Genomic DNA, 21671 nt, shown 5'->3' with positions numbered 1-21671 from the left:
TATTAAGCTCCACCCCTTTATGCAAGTTTGCAGCCTGAGGTTGCAGACTTTTCTTCTTCTGTTTTTTTTTTCTGCCCTTCTTGACAAATGGCAGTCGCATCGCTGGATTATGCATGTGTGAATGTGTGTTTCTGTGTGCACTGTCTCACAGCTTAGCGAACCAGGGCAATGGAGCGCTAGACAGACTAAGCTGAGCACATCAATAACAGCACCTCACAACTGAGGTGAGAAGCACTGGAATATCTTTCCCTCTCTATCTCTGCTCCTGTTTGTCTGCGTCGGCTCGCTGTCTTTATCTCTTCTCCTCATCCTCCCTCCTCTTTGGCTGTCTCCTCTGTTCCCTCTGTCTATTTCTCTCCCTCCCTCCCCCGCGCTGTCTCGAGAGTGTGTTGGAGCCGGTAGCAGGTACAGCAGGAGCCCATTAGTGCGGAGCCCCGCTCTGATTGGATAAGCCGGAGAAACCGGGAGACTGCCTCTGAATAATTGATGTGCATTGTGCAGACGCCGGACAGGGGAAAAAGACAGATCAGAGAGCAAGGGAGAGGAGGAAGAGAGTGAGCAAAAGAAAAGAGAGAGAAAGACAGGACAGGAGAGAGGAAGTGAGAAAGAAAGAGTGAGCAGAGTAAGGGATATGTGCAGAGAGTGAGAGTGATAAGGCGCAGGCAGGCAGGAGGCTTGGAAGCAGCAAAAGCTCTAAGAGTTGCCACTGGCCTCTGCGGGAACAGGAACATTTGTGACACTTGAGTCTTTTCTCTGCGCTATGAAGGGAATGAGATGAGATGTGCAGGGACTTTGCTTGGCTCTGGGTAAGTGTGTGTGTCTGTTGTCCACGTGTGTATATCTCTGCACAAAATCTATGTGGTATGTGTTTTGAATGTTTGTGCACGCACAGGGGCAAAATCAGAGGTTAACAGAGGGCAGCCCTGCAGTTTATTCACATCTAAGTGATGCAATAATTGAAGCTGAATCATTTTTTTTCTTCTTTTGGAAGTTTGAGTGTTAAACTGTTAAAATTGTGAATGTCAGCTGCACTTTGACACTGTTGTCTGTGATTTAGGCCATAAATGATGATGTGAGTTTCTGTGTTGTTTGGCATGCTGGTGTGACTGTAGTCTAAAAGCACCGGCCACTCACTCACTAGACAGGATCAGGGCAGATCAGCTGACCACAGGTTGACCTACATGCTGTTCTGTCATAGGGCTATTCTGAGTGGGGTTGTGTCTGTACGCTATGTACACAAGCATACATTGGTGACGCAATATTGTAGGTCGTTTTGGGCTTATTTAAACAGGATTTGTGGGTCAGGTTTACAGTTTAGTCTCTATTTATGTTCTGGCCTTTATGTCCTGGGTGTTAAAAGAGTGAAGTTTGAGGTTTCAGGTTGGATTTTAGTTATGTTGAAAGAGTTGGAAGTCATGTTCAAGATTTGAGAAATGCAGCGTGGTTATCAAATGATTCTTTATAAGCTCACACAAAGTTGGAGAAACAAGACATTAGTGGTTTTGTCTGCATGCATTTAGCTTTGTTGACGTAACACAAATATGCAAAAGCCATATTGGCTCACTCACTCATTCCCCATTGTTGTTGTTGTTCATGGGTTTTATGAGGCCTGCTGACTTGGCAGCGTCATGCATTCTACAACTTCTTCTCATTTCCGACACGTTCAGGAACAAGTATCCACAATGGTGTTCAGAGTGCAAGTCTATGTGCAGTTCATGTTTCTATGTCAGCAGTAGAAGACGACCCACTTCTCCACTGTGGATTTTCTTTTTTTGTGAAGTTGTTGACCTGTGCTTGGAGCCAGAGCCTGTCTGCCTGTCCACTCATTAGGAGCGAAGACAGAGGGGGAGGATGGGGAGTGTAGGCAGTGCAAGGAAAGCTTTTTCTTCCCCCTGTTGTTTAAATCTCTCCATGGTGGGCAAAAGTATTTAATGCACCTCTCATTGTGTGAGGTGGCTCATAAAGGGAAATAACACTTCCTTCACATGAATGAGTAAAGGGCACTCGGGCAATAAAAGCGACATCATGCTGAAGGCTATTCAATCAGTGCTTAATCTAACCTTAAAACTGACAGCTTCATTAGCGAGTGGCTCTCGCAAACCATAACAGAATCTTCCACTGACATAATGCAGAAAACACTACGACACACACAATAAGACTTCCAGCTTGCCGTTGTGGGGCTGCGGCACTTCCTGTTAGCTCGAGCGAGGGTGTAAACCACCCAAACCGTCTGCATCCTCAACCTCAGAGCCACATGCAGCCACTCTGCCCCTCTAGACTTCCTCTTTTCTCTCTGGCTCCAACGCTCTCTTTGTATCACTTACTCTACACACTTTGGTGACCTCCTGTTACTGCGCTCTGAGTACTCCCCCCCCCCCATCGGGCCATTTAGTGACTCATTCATGACATTTGACTTTGAACTGTATGTGTGCAGCCCGTGTTTGTTTTTGCAGTTTGTTTCTGCTTTTTCTGTGAATCATTGCCGTGCTCGGCAAACCCTGCCTCCTCCCACTGAAAAACAAGAGGCCAAGGAAAGTTTGTGTTAGATTTGCTGCTTGAGTATTAAGAAAGGAATTTCTGGTAGGACGAGCTGGTGTCAAGTATTGATAGCAGTGAGAGGTGGAGCTCTCGTTGCCCCAGGTTATGCAGCGATCTTTCAGGATGTGTTTCAGGAAATGCTAGTAAAATTCTTTGGTCATGTTAATAATGTTCACATTCATTCACTGCCTCAGTCAAAGTGTTTTGACATTTTGTCATGGCAACTTGTTACTAAATCACCTGTAAAAAAAAAAAAAAAAAAGGGGCCAGAGCCAGAACTTCATCACTTTTAAATCACTGTCTTATATTATGAAACCAGCAGCCCCAGGAAATCTCAGAATTCTTGATTGTGTTTTTCACCCTAATGGTTTTTATTGAAGGAACAACAGTGTGAGATGAAAGACACATTGTGGAAGTTGAGACAAGCAGCGTGTCTGGTTATAATTAGGCATGTGATATTTACTAGTTCCCCTCCAGTGGTGGGGAGCTGCGCATGGCTGATAAGAGCGGTTCATTCACAGCTCGCCGTTCTCTTCCGTGTGAAGTGCTTCACTGTATAAGCACATCTTCACAAAGACAAGACGCAGTCTGTGTTTGTTTACTCACTAACACAGACCTCAGTTTCCATATTTACTTTGCATTGTTTTTATGTTTTCCTACATATGCTTATGTTCACATAACTTGTGTGTATTTCCCTGTGTACCTAAACGTACCTTTTGAGTGCAGCTGTGCATATTTACCGCACAGTACGTGGATCACGGTTGTGTGATCGTATGCGGGCTCGTTGCGAGTGTTGTGACAGTTCTCTGATACAGATGTGGAAGGTCGTGACCCCCGGGGCTTAGCACTGTAAGCATGATGTGATGACTCACTGAGGGTCTGACGCAGGCAGGCACGCCGGCCACCTGAATTTTCACATTCCCGCCAGGATGTAGGTCAGATCCGTAGGTCAGTGCCGTCAAACCCCTGTCGTAACAAATGTACCCGAGGCGAACTCGTGGTGCCGTGTAACTGATGTGGTCTGTTTTGTCACTGGATGCAGTGCCGTCACAGGATGTAAAAAACCAAAAAAAATACCACATCAATTAGAGCTGCAACAATTAGCTGAGAGCAAAGGGAGTATTTTAAGGTGTAAAAATGAGATTATGGAAAAACATTACACACTGGTTATTCATTGGCTAAATAAACTGGGCAATGGACATTTAGTATTACACAAAGGATTGGAGCTTAGCATCCTTGTGCTCGTCCTTTGTTGTCCCTGACTGTTTATGTAACGGCACACAAATGGAGAGTATCTGCCTAATGAGAATGACCATTTAAAGCTGCTGTAAATACTCTGCTGAGAAATGTTAATCTTTGTAGTTATTCTCAATAAAGCTCAGTTTGATAGGCATGCCCCACAATACATTTAAAAACAAACAAAAAAATGTAACAGACTGTGTTTGTTGTATTTTGTGGCCACATGCGACATGGAGAATCCCACATTTCCCACCCGAGCGCCAGCATTTTCTTTTCTTTTTGCACCTCTAGTCAGACGTAGCCGTTCATACTGCTTTATGTTTGGTGTTCATGCTGATTCTTATGACTCTCTGCCCCGTTTAAAAATGTGCAATTTGAACCCCCACAGAAACCAGCACCTGCAGGAGATGTCAGAGTGATTCAGGTAGAGATAACCCTCCCTTCTGGGCTGCACCATCTCTTTGGCTTGTGACCCACACATCCCGCGGAGGAGGGGATCTGCCCTTCCCTCCATCTCCACCTGTCCTCTGTCTAGCATCCCTCCATCCATCCTCTCCCCCCTCCGTCCTCATGTCTGGTGCACTGCCAGAGGATGCAGATCAAAATTCTGTCACACCAGGTGGATGCGAAGACTGCATTGTTTCGCCAATGCAAAACAATCATAGAGAAAAAAAATTAAAAGTTAGTTAAATGTAAAAGTAAATGACACATTTATAAGTTAGAGGCAGTTTCACATTTGGAATATTGGGATATGTGTGAACAGTTAGATCCATTAAAGGCCTGGTTTTGGTTGAGTGTGATTTCTGACACAGAGCTGTCTCTCTGCAGGGCATGTTTGAGTTGTTCTGCCTCCAAGCTGTTGAGACTAAAGCCCATTTGATATGCTCTTCTCTTAGAAGAAGTTGGCTGAACAGAGAGGGGGCAGGATGGGGGATATCATTGACTGCTTAAATGGCTTCCATTACACTTCTGCAAAAAGCATGACTTTTTTTTATTATTATTATTTCACAGGATTTTATATCCATATTCGTCTTTTGCATAATAATGTGTACCCACAGAGTGTAGACCTACCTGCCAGTGTTTAACAGACCTCTGCCGATGATATCTATTATAAATTGCTTCTTTTTATCATCCCACACATTGTCTCAGAAGGCTTCTATGTCTAGTGCTGCAGTGTTCATGCTCAGAAAGTGTAGTTATTTCTCTTTTTGTCTGTGTTGTGATCAACAAACCCCCCAGTGGAGCTGCATGCACACTATTACATGTCTTTCTCAAAGCCTGGCGTGACCAGTGTAAGTGATCAGGATTTGGTCTGACAGCCGCGTTCTGTGGTCATTTCAGGACCAGAGGTGATGTGAGGATGATGATGGCAGGGATGTGCATTACATACACTGGTTTATCTCTTATATTTAGACCCATTAAATCTTCTAAATTGCAGAAACGTTTTGCAAACCAACCTACTTAACTGTAAAACCAAGCCGTCATGTTTATACTTTGCTGTTGACACTGTCAGCATCAGAAGAAGAGGAGCAATACACAGTGACATCTCATCTCAAGAATGATCTTGTTTCTTGCACTCTGTTTTTTTTTACATCTACCATCCCCTTTACAACAGGTATCTTGGATGTAGCAGCTACAACACGTTTGAAAATACAACAAAAGAGCTGAAGCCTACAGCTGCTGTGTGATATCCTATCAGCAACATATCACTGGTGCCATATCAGTATCACGATATGGCAGCGTGAAGTCACAGCCGTAATGTATTCTTACAAGGAAACAGATTAACTTCTCCCTCGCTGAAGCTCACCGGGGTGCAGTGCGTTTAAAAAAAGAAAAGAAAAGAAAAGAAAAATAACTGCAGTTGGTTTGTTTACCCAAAACAAATCCAGGGACAAGGTTGCCACTCCAGAGAAAACATGGCTTATCAAAAGTTTTGTCAATCAAGTTGCACCTAAAATTAACCAAAATGATCAAGACATGAGCTGATTCTTTTTTTCTTTTTTTTGAGTGCACTTGAGAGCTGCTCTTCTCATGTATTTGATCAGGGGAAAACAAACACATGGCTATAATTGAGATTGGGGGAAAAAACAAAAAAGTATAAAGGTTTTGATAACACAACTCAACACTGGAGCATTTGCTATGGTCATGGCCTCTCTTGGCTATTCAGCATTTGCTTTTTTTAAAAGTAAATAAAATATTCATATTAAACTTAGCTCGGTCGATCAGTGATGTTTCACTCTGCAGGATACCGACAACGCTGAAGTGAGACGGTGTTACCAAGTGCAATACTAGATGCAAACTGTGCTGTGTGAAAAGTTCAGTACCTTGTTGTTTATTGTGTATTATTCATACTAATGCAAACATAATATAAAACTGTCACATTTAGGCTGAAATACAGTACGTCCCCTGTGCTTGATGAGCTGTGCTGCCCTTTGAACACGGAGGATGTCACATGTTGCAGGAGACAATGAATCTGTTTTCACCCATTGAATTAGTCATTGCAGTGTAAGGAAGTTCACTTCCTCACTGGTCGTGCAATGACACAAAACATGCCTGAGTGTCTTTCTCTGCTGCACACGTGAGTTTGCTGGGTAATATTAAAATGATGCTCATCTGTGTGGTCATATCACATGTTCTGTCTGATGATTCACACGTTAGCATTGTCCAGCGTGACGACACTCCTCTGCTGCTGCTCCGCTGCAGTGCTAACTGCCTTGCCAAAGGGAACAGTAGTTCATGGAGAGGGCCAGAGTGTCTCAGTCCCCTTCCCTATCGTGACGTGACACTGTGGCAAATCCGGGCCGTCGCATTTAAACCATGTCAGGTGTTTTTATCAACAGAGTGGGCGCAGCTAACCGAGTTATGTCAGGAAGTAGATAGTTAGCAATCTGTCATGATTTAACTGGCAAATGATATGCTCGGTAGCAGAAGGCTTTTACCACACACAGACACACACAGATGCTTGTGCACACACGGCACTGTCAGAGTTCATAGCAATTAGCATTGGGGTTTCCTTGTAAAAGAGGACTTGTACACACACTCTGTCATTAGTTAATGGGCCTTGCAGCCTGTTACCAGGGCTTACTCTCCCTCCCTTCTGCTCCCAGAGGGGCCGAGGTGAGGTGAGTATGGGCCAGAGTTTCTGCTATCAGTCAGCTATACAGCATTAAATACAGCCTGAGTGAGGAGGGGCCATATGTCTCTGGGTATTACTCAATTAAAGGGCCTCAGCTTCTAAGGAATGGAGCTGTTCACAGAGGGTTCAGGAGAGTTTCTGAAACGAGCTTAAAGACTATCTGCTCTCTCGGCTGGTGGAGGAAAGGACAGACCACTTGTTATGAAGAGATCTCTGTGATAGAGTATCCATTTAACACAACAGCTTTACAGAGCTTGAGAGTTATTTTAGTCTGCAGATATTAGTCACCTCCGAACAGTCACAGTGTTTTTCACCATGCCTTTAAAGAGATAGATTGCATTTGATGCGTCTGCTTGCAGTTCAAAGGTAAGAGTGGCGAGATTAACCTACATAAAGTCAATTACTGGATTTCTACAGGATCAACGGCAGCTTTTCTCAAAAGTGGGGAGATACGCCTTTAAATGTTTCAAAATAAGGATGGCTTTGTCTGAGTAATCTATGGTGTAATTTTCATATTTAAAAACACACAAATGTTGTTATTAAGAAAGACATAAATGCTACGTGCAACCGGCAGCCGACTCCTATTTACATGCTTCTACAGGCAGAAACTGTTGTTTCAAACTATAATGTTATTGTTGGGATTTATGTACTCGGGGAGAAAAAAATGTCATACCAGACTAACAACCACAAACCCTCAGTGCTGGTGAAGGCACCCTGGGGCAACACCGCCACATACTACAGCTGCAGCTCTCTCTTCTCTCATACATGTCCCCATGTTCATCTATCTTTTTTTTACCTGTAAACTGTAATGTGTAATGTCAATACTATGTCAGTATAGCACTGAAGAGCTACTTGATCTTCTAGATATCCAGTAATTGGACAAAGCTGGACTAAAGTCACCACTTGACATTCAAACTGCATGAGGAGACATAAGAAAAACATGTATGAGTCCATCCTGCCCTATGTCTTGCCTGTTGATAACATGCTCATCGTGAAGTAAAATTATCATTTTATGATTTTGTAAATCAATCTTGGAATAGAAACTTGCAGGATTTGGCTCGCAGCGCTTCAACTCAGCATCATGTATCATGGATCCGTTCACTCTCTGCGTAGTTCTTAGTAGGCGTTGTGGACAACAGTGTTGAGGGAATACGGTTTTCGGCGAAAAGCCTTTGACCTTGGCTCGTCTCCACCAGGTAGCTGTTGGGAGTGTGCGATGATTACACTACAAGGCTTGAGTGTGAATGACAAAGGAGTAAATGGAAGATGAAACACGAGAGGCGTAACCAGAAGGAGGCCGTGCCTTTGCATTCCTGTGTTTTCGTTGGCGGGATTCCATCGCCAAACTTAACAAAACATTAATAATAGTTTAGACAGAAGGATCAGAGTAGTATTAAAGTTTTCAACTGAAAAAAAAAATGACTGAGAGGAATGCGGGTGTGTACGCCATGTGAGAAGGGCATTAATGCAGACCAAAGAGATGAAGTGAGAGGAGTGTGGTAGCGTAGTTGCGGGTGTGTGATGGTGTTGGCAGGGGTGAAAACAAGGTCATGCGCACTGTACTAAGCTCGCTAAATATGCACGATGCCCAGAGCAGAACCTCGCTCTATTATGAATGACTTCTGGCCTTGGCAGCTTGTTAGATTCGTCGGCTTGCAGCCACACTGGTACGATAAGTCACCACCACTCTCTTTCCTCTCCTCTGCCTCTTTACGTCTCTCTCCCTCTCAGAGCAACTCCCAGCCCTCTGTGCTGATCTTTAGGTCTAAATAGTGGGTTGCCAGTTGAAGAGACAGTCCCTCTGTGTGGAGGTGGTGATTTAGTGGGGAGATAAGCTCTCTGTAATGGCAGGGTGGAATAATTCCTCTTTAACTAGGAGGCTTGGCTCTCTCCACCCTCCAGAAGAAAATGTTACCACTCCTCTGCTTTGTTCATTCCTTCCCTTCTCCTTCTTCTTCTTGTTCCTGTGTCTCCTATTCTCTTTTTGCTCACTTTGTAAACAGTCACTTCTCATATCACATATTGTCACTCAGAAAATATAAGTCATTATTAACCCGAGCAATATGGATTAAACAGGTTACAGATGACATGACTCACTGTGGGCTGCTAACAGTGCTTCATTTTTTCCGTTTTTTTTTTCCGAGTTTACAAGGCGATTTTTACGAGGCAGACATTTGTTGTTTCTGGTTTTGTAAATCTTCACAATGCAACACCAGTTTCACTGTCACCCACAGTTCAAACCTCAGGCGTAAGATCTCTTCAGGGCACCGACATTTTCAAACACTCTGCATTTCAAAACCCTAAACTTGGTAAGAGCACTTCCTAAAGGCTGGTGTATCTCGGTCTACCAAGCTAAAAATAACATCCTAAATTATTTAATTAAGTACTGAACACTGTAACCTTTCTTTTTTAAATTGAAGCTAGACTAATCAACTTTGTGCAATCAAGAGGCAGTGTGTTTAAATAACCCACGCAACTCTGATTGACTCAAGAAAGACAAGTTGATTGGCACCGTAGGGGGAAAAAAATGAAGTTGGTACATCACTAGCACGAGAAAAAACAGTATTTGAACTCATGTCTTTATTAAGAGGATGAGACGGCTGCAGAGTCCTCAGAGATATGAGAGGACATGGGATGTGTGGAGATGAATAAAAGTGGTGGTGATGAGTGGAGGAAGTGGAGAGTGAAGATGTGACAGTTTCTTGCTTCCTACATAGATCGCTATCGGTAACGCCAGTCGTCGTGCCTCTGTCGGCCTCACACGCCTCATTTCAGCCTCTCCTGTTCTGCAGCAGAAACACTGCTAGGTTCACACTTCACATTTTACTCTCCAGGTAGAGATGGTGTGATTGGAACTGTTGTGAAATCTCACATAGAAAAATAATCAGTGTAGGTTTTATTGAGTTTAGGCTGCCCCCTGGAGGCTAAAGTGGTAACTTCAAGCTGAATGGCTGTAGACCAGAGCAACAGTTCACTATAGTGCACTGGTAAGATACCTGACAGAGTGAATCTATATTCATCAGAGGTTCACATAAGAAAGTGTGTTATACGGGGAAAGTTCATCCACATATTGAACCTCGAATGCACCATAAATGCTCAGTGCAGTTCACTCAGGATAACATGTGCGTGCGTCTGCGCTGAGAAGAGACTAACGCGTACGCATATGTGTGTGTGTCTGTGTGTTTTCCTTGCAGCCCTGCTGTCGTCGTGGTGCGAGGAGCTGGGTCGTCTCCTCCTGCTGCGTCACCAGAAGAACAGGCAGAACGAACCGCAGGGAAAAGTCCCCATGCAGCCCAGCATGAGCAGCATGAAGCCCGGCCTCACACACAGGTCAGCGGGGAGTCTACTCTGAGACATCTCTCCTGTCGCTTGACTCAAAGCTGTGTTTATCTTACTGTGAAGACATATTCTCAGTTCAGCTCAAGGTTACAGTTGGAACAGTGTACGAATGAGATTAAGCTTTTTCCTGGAGTAAAAAAAAAAAAAAAAAAAAAAACAGTGTCAAAGTGTATCAGACAAAAAAATGTGCTGTACAAAATCAGTGTGAGCTGGTTATATATGAATACACTGGGGAGTACACACAAATGGCAGAAACAGTATTCACCTAATGATTAGGTGAATACTGTTTCTGCCATTTGTGTGTGTACTCCCCAGTGAATATGGCACACATAAGATACATCCCATACTTTTAGTTTGAATTGTCATGCTTCACAAAGATTTTCATAATAGCGGCATAACACTAAATTATCAAGGATAGTTTTTCCTCAGTGTCTATTCTGGATTGTGGTTTGTAATAGTTTTCTTGTGAAAAACTAAAACCACAAAAGCTACTGGGTCAAATGTCACATCATAGAGATGTAAACAAGAGAAAGAAGCATTGTTACAGTTATTGATTTAAAGTTGCAAAACCTTAAAGTGTTACCTTATATTCCCAGAGTATTTGGTTTTGTAGTTACAGTATCTTTGAATTTATTAAAGCCGACCAAGGCTCAATTAGTTAAAGTGGAATAGTGTGTCCGGCTTAATTGCGGGTCATGTAATAAAATAAATTTTAAAAAAAACAGAGGATTTCCATTGTTTGAAGAAGAGCCAGGATGAGCCAAGTGGGAAGTGAGCTGCTGTGAAGTAATGTTTTTGGAGAACATTGTGTGCTCATGCCTCTCTCAGAAAAGTAGAAGAAGAAGAAGAAAGCCTGCAGTTGGCCTAGAGTCCTGTTTGCCTCTGCTGAGGATCTTGGGATAATGTTGTGCCTTTATGAGGAAATATTGAGCGTGTCATCCATTCCAAGAGCTAACCTCTGAACGAAAACAAGCTGCTCTCCAAAAACAGCAGTTCCTTCCCACTCCACTGGCCACTTGCCTCTGCCCATGAGGATTTAGCTTATTTATTATATGTTACAGACTCTCCTATTTTACCCTGGTATTTGTTTTAAATCTGAATGTTAAACATTCCAACTGCACGCCACCTATCCACATCCAAAGATTTTTCAACAAAGAAATAATTAAATCATATTAAGCTCATACTGGTGTGAGTGCACATGCAACTCTTTATCAGCTCATTTGGATCTTTTTACTCATCTCACTGTTCAGCCATTAGCAGACATCCTGGCTGAAAACATGTTTTGAAATCGAGCGCCAAACATTTCCAATTGCCTAACGTTTTGGCAAGAAGAATTCCCAAATTATTCTCATTTTTTGGATGGATATGCACCTCTGCTGGCTTTCTACTCACTCTGTTCCTGGCCAGTTGAAACTTCATGTGACATCAGGCTCATGTTTGTGTTTTGATCTTCTCTCCAGCGATGGATCTTTTCCCTATGACTCTGTCCCCTGGCAACAAAACACCAACCAGCCCCCTGGGTCATTGTCTGTGGTTACAACAGTGTGGGGCGTGACCAATACGTCGCAGAGTCAGGTATGTGCATGAACAGCATCCAGTCTGCAGTTATATATAACACATAATCAACACCTGACTCAGAATCTGTGTCTCTTCTGTTCAGTGTGCAAACGCACAGGATGTTTAAACTTCCTGTATGATGCTCTGTTGAATCCAGGTGCTGGGTAACCCAATGGCAAACAGCAATAACCCCATGAATCCTGGGGGTAACCCCATGGGATCAGGTATGTCTGCCAGCGCAGCAGGGCTCAACTCACCTCAATTCAGTGCTCAACAGCAACAGTTTCCAAACAAAGGAGGCTCCAACCAACAGTACATGCAGCAGAACATGTATGGCAGGCCTGGCTACCCCGGAGGTCCTGGGGGATACAGTGGAAGGTAAGAGACTGGATATGAGTTCTCTTTAAAAAAAAAAAAGAAGCAGTAAATTTCACCATAATGATTAAAACATCTGATGTGTGTTTTTGACAGTTATTCAGGAGGCCAGGCCCCTCCTGGAGGTATGGGAATGACCTCCCACACACGTCCTCCTGGTGACTTCACTCAGCCAGCTGCCGCTGCTGCCGCAGCTGCTGTTGCTGCCGCTGCTGCTACGGCAACAGCCACGGCGACGGCCACGGTAGCAGCTCTGCAGGAAACCCAGAATAAAGATATGAACCAGTATGGGCAGGTACGATGCACACCTGCTAACATGTTTACAGCTGTAGCCACTAACCAGAGCCAACTGTAAAATACTAACATACACAGGAAGCTGTTATCCAGCCACCTGTTGGAGACCCATGATAATCATATTAAATTCTGCAACCTCCTTTTTTTTTTTTTTTGCCTCCAGATGTGTTCGTCGTTTCAAATGGGCCCTGCTCAGGCCTACAATAACCAGTTCATGAACCAGCCGGGCCCCCGAGGCCCCCCTGGAGGTATGAACCCAGCGAGCATGGGGTCAGCCATGAGCAACCCCAATATGCCGGGCGGGCCTCCCATGGGCATGAACCAGGCACGAACCCCGGGCATGGGGCCCTTTGGTGCTCACAGCCAGAGGATGCCCCAGCAAGGGTATCCTGGAGGACCCCGACAGGGCATGCCCATGCAGGGGATGAAGAGGCCGTACCCAGGAGAGGTGAGAGGAGAGGTCCGTCTGGAGATGATGTGTCTTGTAGCACCTTGGACCTGTGTTTAACACCTTTTTTCTTTCACTTTCATCTTCTAGGCAAGTTATGGGGGTCAGCAGTATGGGCCTAACAGTCAGTTCCCGCCACAGCAGGGGCAGTACCCCCCATCAAATGCCTCTAGGCCGCTGCCCTCTCCTAACTACCCTGGCCAGAGGATGCCAGGGCAGCAGGGCCAGGGACAGTACCCGCCTGGCATGCCCATGGGCCAGTATTATAAGGTCTGTGAGGCCGTTCCATTTATCTATCTGTCCGTTTTCTACAATAACTTCCTCCCACTCCTACAGATATTTTATAGCAGCCTTTTGGAACAAACTGCTTTGTGCTATAAAAACTATATTGAATTGTTATTTCTTCTTATTTATCTAACAGCAAGAGCCCTTCAATGGTCAGAGCACCAACTTCTCCGGAGGTGGATACTCCTACGGTCAAGGCAATGGGGTATGTTTTAACTTCCTCTCCAAAAATAAAGTTCCATTCGTAAAATATAGCATGCCAAGACCTTTGTGTTAAATTTGAATCAGTCGTGTATGTGAAATGAATTATACAGATGTTTTCATTATTGCCGTTTCCTGACTTTTACAGCCCCCCAGGCCCGGCAACTACCCCCACTCCCCAGTCCCTGGAAACCCCACACCGCCTATGACCCCAGGAAGTAGTATTCCTCCGTACCTGTCGCCAAACCAGGATGTGAAACCCCCGTTTCCACCCGACATGAAACCAAATATGACGGCACTTCCGCCCCCTCCCAGTGAGTACCCCACAGCAGTCCTGAGACAACTGCTTCATTTGAAGCATCTGTTTGCTTTTATCCTTGGGCCTCTCTTTTATTCCATCTCGCACACTGTGTAACTTTACCGGTGTTAGATTTCAAGTTGACCACCCCTGCGTGTTTTCCTTCTCTCCCAGCTAACCCCAACGAGGAGCTGCGGCTGACGTTTCCAGTCAGGGACGGAGTCGTGCTGGAGCCATTCCGCTTGGAGCACAACCTGGCTGTCAGCAACCACGTCTTCCACCTCCGACCCTCCGTCCACCAGACCCTCATGTGGAGGCAAGACATTTGATCCACTTTCCTTACACTTAAGCAACTCTGTGCACTTTTGGTCATTCACTCAGCGCTAAGTCAATTTTGCTCCATGTAATATCAAATATTGATATAAATAAAATGAACTTGTGTTTAATGATTGAATATTTGCTTTAATACTTAAATTATTAGACGTCTGCCTTTGTGTGGTTGTTTCAGGAAAATTAAAAGTATGTATCATTCTGATAATGTGTTCAAGTTCTTTTGAGTGTTTAATTAACTACAGGTAGTTTGATTTGATTCCACATAAATGTGATGGATGTAATAACATAACAGTAAGATAATTAACCTTAATTATGAATTTTAGTCGTAACTTTTTCAGTTTTTTCATACGCATACTAGAAATTATATTACGGCTGGATGTTACAGACATTTTCTTTTTATGTATCTATTAAAACTCATTAGTTACACATCTTTGTCACAGGATAACTTAATGTGTTTTTCTGAATATTATTGAAAACAGCTGACTCTTGTCCTGTCACCACCATAGGTCAGACCTTGAACTGCAGTTTAAGTGCTACCACCACGAGGACAGACAGATGAACACCAACTGGCCCGCCTCCGTCCAGGTCAGCGTCAACGCCACGCCCCTCACCATCGAGAGGGGAGACAACAAAACCTCCCACAAACCCCTGCACCTGAAGCACGTATGCCAACCCGGGAGGAACACCATCCAGATTACCGTCACTGCCTGCTGCTGTGTGAGTACAACACAACATCACCGACAGCTCGCAAACTTCAACGAAAACATCGACTGTGATGTTTTTTTTTTTTTTACAGAAAACGATTGAACTCTGTGCAGCGGATGTGCGGAATAGACTTGATGTTCAGCTGTCTTGTGTTAACTCGCTTTGTTTTCATGTTCTCGTGTTGCTTTGCAGTCCCACCTGTTTGTGCTGCAGCTGGTCCACAGGCCATCTGTGCGATCCGTCCTCCAGGGGCTCCTGAAGAAGAGACTCCTTCCTGCAGAACACTGCATCACCAAGAGTACGTCTCATTCTGTCTCCCAGTGTGGTTAATATGCATAAGTACATCTTAATTACCGGGGCGCACACCTGCTTCTCTTTACAGTTTGCTTTAAAACTTGTCTCCTGCAAATGTTCACCCCCCGTTTCTCTCCTCTCAGTCAAGAGGAACTTCAGCAGCGTGGCGGCCTCGGCGGGCAACACCACTCTAAACGGTGAAGACGGCGTGGAGCAGACGGCCATTAAGGTGTCGCTGAAATGTCCCATCACCTTCCGACGCATCCAGCTACCGGCGCGGGGACATGACTGCAAACATGTCCAGGTTTGTTCAGATTTTTTTTAAATGGCGGCAAATGGTTGGAAATTAAAAAAAAAAATGCATCACTGTTAATGGAGAAGATCTTTTCTGATTCTAACTGTGATTTTCTTCTCCACAGTGTTTTGATCTGGAGTCCTACTTACAGCTGAACTGTGAGAGAGGGACATGGAGGTGTCCTGTGTGCAAGTAAGTGAAAAGTTCTGTTTTGAAGAGATATAAAAAAAATGGGATAACTAATGAGGAATGCCTCTAATATATAATGTCTCTGTTTTTCTCACTTCAGTAAAACAGCATTATTAGAAGGTCTGGAGGTGGACCAGTACATGTGGGGAATCCTTAATGCCATCCAAAAGTGAGTCTCTCTTTCTCCGGCTGACTCCCACCTTGACTTTATTTTTTATTTAGTCGATTATTTTAAAAAATGAACCAACACATTCTGCTTCCTCCACCAACAGCTCAGAGTTTGAGGAGGTCACTATAGACCCAACATGTAGCTGGCGACCTGTCCCCATCAAGTCTGAGCTACACATCAAAGAAGACCCTGACGGACCGCTGGCCAAACGCTTTAAGACCATGAGCCCCAGTCAGATGACCATGCCCAATGTAATGGAGATGATCGCACAGTTAGGTCCCGGTCCTGGCCCAGGACCCGGACCTGGACCCGGCCCTGGACCAGGTCCCAGCCCCTACCCTCCACACCCTGGTCAACACACTAGTGGCAATGGAGGAGATTACCCAGGAGCAGGTAAGAAAAACACAAAGCGGACAGGATCCTGCTGTGTAAATGAAGAACAGGATAGTCAGCTCATTTGTTGGAAAAGTGAGCTGTTGTGCATTTTACAACAGAAACCATTGATGTGTCTCATGTGCATTAAACAAAGAAAGAGCCTAAAGCAGAGTTTTATGCCGAACCTGTTTTAAAATGTTGTCAGCTTATTGCTCTGATAAAAGTTTCATAACGGTAAAAAAAGAAAAGAAGTGGAACTTGTGTATCCTGTTATGTAAGAAGGTAACTTTCTGCAACAGCATGAATTTATCATAAAAGTCAAACAGGCCAAACTTTTGACAAGAAAAGTGTTTGTTCTTTTGTGGCTCAAGGCAACAGTTACCACAGCCAAGGAAACTTTGACATGCCTCACGGGAACCCCTCTGGTGGTGGAGTTGGAGGTGGTGGAGGTGGTGGAGGTCCCCCTATGAGTGACTTCATCCATGGCCCCCAGCTCTCTCATCCCCCAGATGGACCGGGTGGCCTCCTCCCCCACGACAAACCCCTTAACCACGGCATGAACGATGGAGTAAGTAGGGTTAACTCCCAGCGCTGCTTGTTTTCAAAAACCATTGTATCTAGAAAGTATATTTATGGTTGAAATTAGGATTCAGTTCAGTCTGAATTTAAAATTTTATGCATTTTATTTATCCGTTGCTAAGTTCTTTTACTTGTTACCTCAGTGAATCTTTAGACAATCTGTGCCACACTGGGAAAACAAGAGAGTGAGATTTGTTCTGTGAACAAGGTGCAGCCTGTGCCTGTAGCCAGCATGTGTGCTCAGTCATGCTCACATGCTCATGTCACCGTATAATGTTGCAGCTGCACATGTCTGCTGATCACAGCTTCCATTTAGAAGGCCTGTTCCATATTATTCACGCTGGAGCTCATTTTCGCTTTTCCTCTCCTTCTTCCCATACAACACACATACACACACACACAAACCTTAACACTCTACTTCACTCTCTTTTTCTCTATCCCTGTTTCCTCTTCCTTATTTTTCACTCTCCATCTCTCTCGCTCTCTGTCCTCCTCTCTCGCACCTTGCAGATGTCCCATCCCGATCAGTCCCATAACTCCATGCAGCAGAGCTTGCATGCGTCTCCCCACCCCGGCAGCCAAACAGGGCCGCCCTTACATCACAGTGGCCAGTCAGGGCAGCCTTTGCATCACAGTGGCCAGTCATCGCAGTCGCTTCGCCAGTCGCAGCCTCAGCCGCAGCCTCAGCAGCAGCCTGGGCAGAACAGTCACCCCCACAGCGATCTGAACTTTAACCCCTCCTCAGATGGACAGATGGGTCAGGGGGCCCAGGATATGCCTGAACCCTCCCTGGATGTAAGTGTGTCAAAGCTTTGTGCGCCCATAAGCTACCTGTTAACAGCTAACATTGTCTGCTGCAGCTATTCTCATCTCTCTCTCTCTCTCTCTCTCTCTGCTATGTGCTCTTGTTTGTGTTTGCCGCTCAGACCGCTTCTGAGCGGCGGTAGCTGTGTTTACGTGTGCGCTAGCTTTCAAGAGACGCTCGAGCATCGTCAGGCGTCACAAAGATAAACATGTGTTGACGGTGCGACGTCGCCTCGCCGCTAATCGTCTCTCTGTTTCCTTTCTCTCCGCAGCTGCTTCCAGAGCTCGCCAACCCAGACGATCTACTATCCTACCTAGACCCCCCTGACCTTCCCGCCAACAGCAGCGACGACCTTCTCTCCCTCTTTGAGAACAACTAGCCCCCCCCCAATTCTCCTCCTCCTCCTCCTCCTCCTCCTCTCTCTCTCCAGAAACCTTCCTGCTCCTACAGGAGTGGTGACGTGTTTGACTGTCCGTCCACAGACACTTCACCGAACTCTGGTCGACACTTCAAGCAGCTTCCTGTGCTCACGCGCGCGCACACACGTACACAATCTCTCAACAGATAATGTGCGGCATAGGAGCCCCGGCTAAAAGACAAAAAAAGAAAAAAAAAAACGAAGAGGCACCTGTTTTGGGAACTCCAAGGAGGGGAAAAGCAGGAATGCCACTCATCCCCGTACTTCCTTTATTTTTCCTCCTGTAAAGATTCCACGCACCAGTTCCACCGCCTCTGACTCGAGACATGCCATTTACAGCCATGTTGGCGGGCACTAAAGTAATATTATATATATACATATATGATATTTGTGACTTTTCAACTGAAAACTGTGCAGCTATAATCATCATGTGTAACAACACGGAGGAGACCGGAGCCTTTGTGGGCTCTAGGGATAAGTGTTGTAGCTTTGTTTTTATTGTTTTTCTGTCTTTGTTTTGTTTTGTTTTGTTTATTTGTTTTGTTTTTTATTATAATTTTCCTTTTGTGAAAAAAAAAGATAAGTCCAAGGGAAACATTGTCTTGTAAGAGTGTTTTTATCCTGTTGGAAATGTGTTATTCCAAATCTTTGGCCCCTAGACTTCCCAGTGTGTGTGTGTGTGTGTGGGGGGGGGTGTGTGCATGTGTGTGAGACAGTTGAATAACTGGATCTCTCCAGAATCAGAGCCTCTGAGAGGACGATCTAAAGTGTCCTCCAATGTCAACATAGGAAAAGAGCGCACATGTAGTGCAATGTAGTGTGTGTGTGTGTGTGTGTGTGTGTGTGTGTGTGTGTGTGTGTACGTACTGTACATGCGTGTCTGTGTGTGTGTGTTTACATGTTCCCCTTTGTTTGCCTGCGAGCGTCTGTGAAAGACAGTGGGGAGAGACGGTTTGAGACGGAGGAGGGAAGGAAAATATTGAATGGAAGTCAGATAAAACAACCCACAGAGAGCTGTCTCACTTCTTCCTCTCCTCCCTGTCTGCAGTTTGTTTTTGTTTGTACTCTTTCGCTCGTCCTCAGCAAATCCAGCACCGTTTTATTCACAAGTGCATGTGTGCCAACAGCTCCTGTTGTCTTTGTCCAGCCTAAACGTGCTTGATCAAATCATTTTCTCGTGTTTTTATTTATTATTTTATTTTATTTCAAATTCATCTTTTTACTGTTGTCCTTTTTTATGTGTTTTATCTTTGTCCCACGTTGAAATGAATCAGATCCACATCACCAAAGTTGTCCTATGCTTTTTGTAAGGGTTGGGCCTGGATATCATGTTGGTGTCAAGAGCAGGATTTCAACATCCTACAGACGTCTACAGAACATTTTAAATCGCTGTATTTTATAGAAACGTCTGTGTGATTGTACTGATCTTTCCTTTCGTCGTTTTGTTACTGTTGAACTGCATCTTTTGGGGGGGAAAAAACATCCTGCATGATCCAACAGTGTTTCCAGAGCTGTTGTATATACCCTATGTGAATACTTTGTGACTGTACAGTACTGTACCTATCTATTACTGCAACTACATGGTACTGTATGTCTGTCAAGGACTACACACACACACACACACACACACACACACACACACACACACACACACACACACACACACACACACACAAACACACTCACAAACACTCAACACACACTCACAAACAAACACACACGCACACACACTCACACTCAACCCCCCCTAACCAGTCCAATATTCTAATGAATTGATCCAAATGCACTCTCACTGGCCTTGTGTTAACTACCTGTGTATTGTGTACAGTTTTTCCATTATCCTGTGACAATGCATCAGCAAAAAGGAATATTTGAATTATTCAGTGGGCAAGTTGTGAGTTATTCTTGTTTTATTTCGTGTGTGTGCATATATATATATATATATATATATATATATATATATATATATATATATATATATATATATATATATATATATATATATATATATATATATATATATATATATATATATATATATATATATACACACACATACATATACATGAGCTGTTTTTTTCTGTCTAAAGGATTGCAGCTTAGAGGTCCAAATTTCTCCAACAGTTATTTGTTTTAATATTATTGGAACAAGTGACCTCTTCCTCTTAATTTAAAGTGAGAATGTGCAAAATGTCCTCTGAGTTGATTTGAGGCCTGATAATGAGCTTTTGATAACCATACTAGGAAAAATGTGTGAATATCATTTGTGTATTTTCATCACATTTTATATTGTTTCGAGTTTTAAGTTATTATCTTTGTCCAGTGTTTTTTTTATGACAGGTATAATTTGATTTACACAGTTTTATGCAGTACCAATGAATTAAATAACGATTTAAATTTAAAACGTACTATATGCTGAAAAAGTTCCCCCATTTGAGATTTGTAATCAATTTGAAGAACCAAATGTGGCTTTACTGGTCTTCAGAGTTGATGAAATCTCCCGCGTATGACACAGTTGAAGGATCAGATGTTGTTTGTTTGTTTATATGTTTGTTAAAGACAATGCACTGCCGCATTGGGATGTTTTATTTCCCTACACAGTGTGTAACTGTAACTCACTGTAAATCACACCTTGTAATTTGAAAGACACAAATTGTACTGTCTGGTTGCAGACAAGGAAAATTGAGTTGAGAATTTGAAAGAGAAATGCAACTAATATTGTACATTTAAATTTTTTTCTTGAGGGGGGGACCCCTCCAACTTGCATTACGAGGATAGGTTGTGGCAGAGGGCTGGGGGTGGGAGTTGGGGATGTAAGGGATACGTGTACATAATGTAAATGACAAATAGAGACACGTTAACAGAAATGTATTCATTTTCTCCAGGGGGAGTGTGCATAGTGTATTTAGAATTTGTAAAGCTTGCATCCTCCTGTCAGACATTGAATTGGGAAAATGTGTTTGATTGCGTCTGTGCAGACCTCTCTAACCACGCCTGTTCATTTATGTAAGATACTTTATGTGACCCTCCACGTGGGGTTTCCAAGAAAAAAAGACATTTTTCGTTTGTGTAATATTAAACTTCTGTGTATTTCTCTATTAACTGTGTACTTTATAAAGGTGCTAAAAAAATTATTAAAACCTTTTGAGGTATAATTGGGACTTGGAGACAGTGAGCTTTGAGTGGCTCTCAAGGGTTGTTTCCAAATTTACAGTTTGTAAAAAAATTTTGTCAAATTTATAATTTTTATGCAATTTGGCAAAGTATGCTATAAGGTACAATCTGAAGTGATTGGCACTACAGGTGGCAGATGTCTCTTTGGTTTTGTACATTCTATGTACAATCATTTCATATTCTAAACTGGTCAGAAAAACATTGTGATTTTTAGTCTTGCAAATCTGTATGTAGTTAGATGACGTGACATCCTAATATTTATCTAATAAATATGTATTCAGATGAAACACAATTAATGGCCTCTGTGTCTTTTGACATACATATATTATATACATAATAGCCTAGGATACAGCCTGAAGTACATAGAATTTGCAAAAATACGGCAATTTAAATCCCATTGCACTTGTGTTTACAGCACAGATTTAAATAATAAAATTAATTATGCTATTTGTATCACTTAAGTTAACTATCATAGGCGAAAATGTCCGTTTCATCACATTTACTCATAGGCTGTTAGTGAAGAGATAATTATTTCAATGTAGAAAAACATAAATGATGTCTTATCTTTTGAGCTGAAATCAACAGTGAGAGAAAGTAGATTGATTCAATTACTGTTGCAAATAAT

General features: G+C 43.4%; 1 protein-coding gene across 7 annotated transcripts in view; it reads left to right on the top strand.

The window, feature by feature from the left end:
- Positions 1-19786, top strand: part of zmiz1a (zinc finger, MIZ-type containing 1a) — a 100622-nt gene extending 80836 nt beyond the window's left edge. For 2 of the 7 annotated variants that reach the window (XM_083987613.1, XM_083987612.1), the window contains 19 exons: positions 4166-4201; positions 10108-10243; positions 11713-11827; positions 11967-12187; positions 12281-12479; positions 12642-12926; positions 13017-13196; positions 13348-13416; positions 13561-13726; positions 13885-14026; positions 14550-14760; positions 14941-15046; positions 15186-15346; positions 15462-15529; positions 15627-15695; positions 15799-16088; positions 16442-16638; positions 17160-17444; positions 17726-19786. In XM_083987613.1, coding sequence (XP_083843739.1) covers positions 4166-4201; positions 10108-10243; positions 11713-11827; positions 11967-12187; positions 12281-12479; positions 12642-12926; positions 13017-13196; positions 13348-13416; positions 13561-13726; positions 13885-14026; positions 14550-14760; positions 14941-15046; positions 15186-15346; positions 15462-15529; positions 15627-15695; positions 15799-16088; positions 16442-16638; positions 17160-17444; positions 17726-17833 — 3044 coding nt within the window. In that variant the 3' untranslated portion in view covers positions 17834-19786. Of the gene's footprint in view, positions 1-377; positions 807-4165; positions 4202-4490; positions 9901-10107; positions 10244-11712; positions 11828-11966; positions 12188-12280; positions 12480-12641; positions 12927-13016; positions 13197-13347; positions 13417-13560; positions 13727-13884; positions 14027-14549; positions 14761-14940; positions 15047-15185; positions 15347-15461; positions 15530-15626; positions 15696-15798; positions 16089-16441; positions 16639-17159; positions 17445-17725 lie in introns of those variants that run through there. The other 5 variants (XM_083987617.1, XM_083987618.1, XM_083987614.1 and 2 more) reach the window with 5 other exon arrangements.
- The last annotated feature ends 1885 nt before the right edge of the window (positions 19787-21671 follow it).

Source organism: Trachurus trachurus, assembly GCF_905171665.1.
Source record: "Trachurus trachurus genome assembly, chromosome: 15".
Lineage (NCBI taxonomy): Eukaryota > Metazoa > Chordata > Actinopteri > Carangiformes > Carangidae > Trachurus > Trachurus trachurus.
Note: the sequence above shows the minus strand (reverse complement) of the source record. Positions and strands in the feature narration are given on the sequence as shown.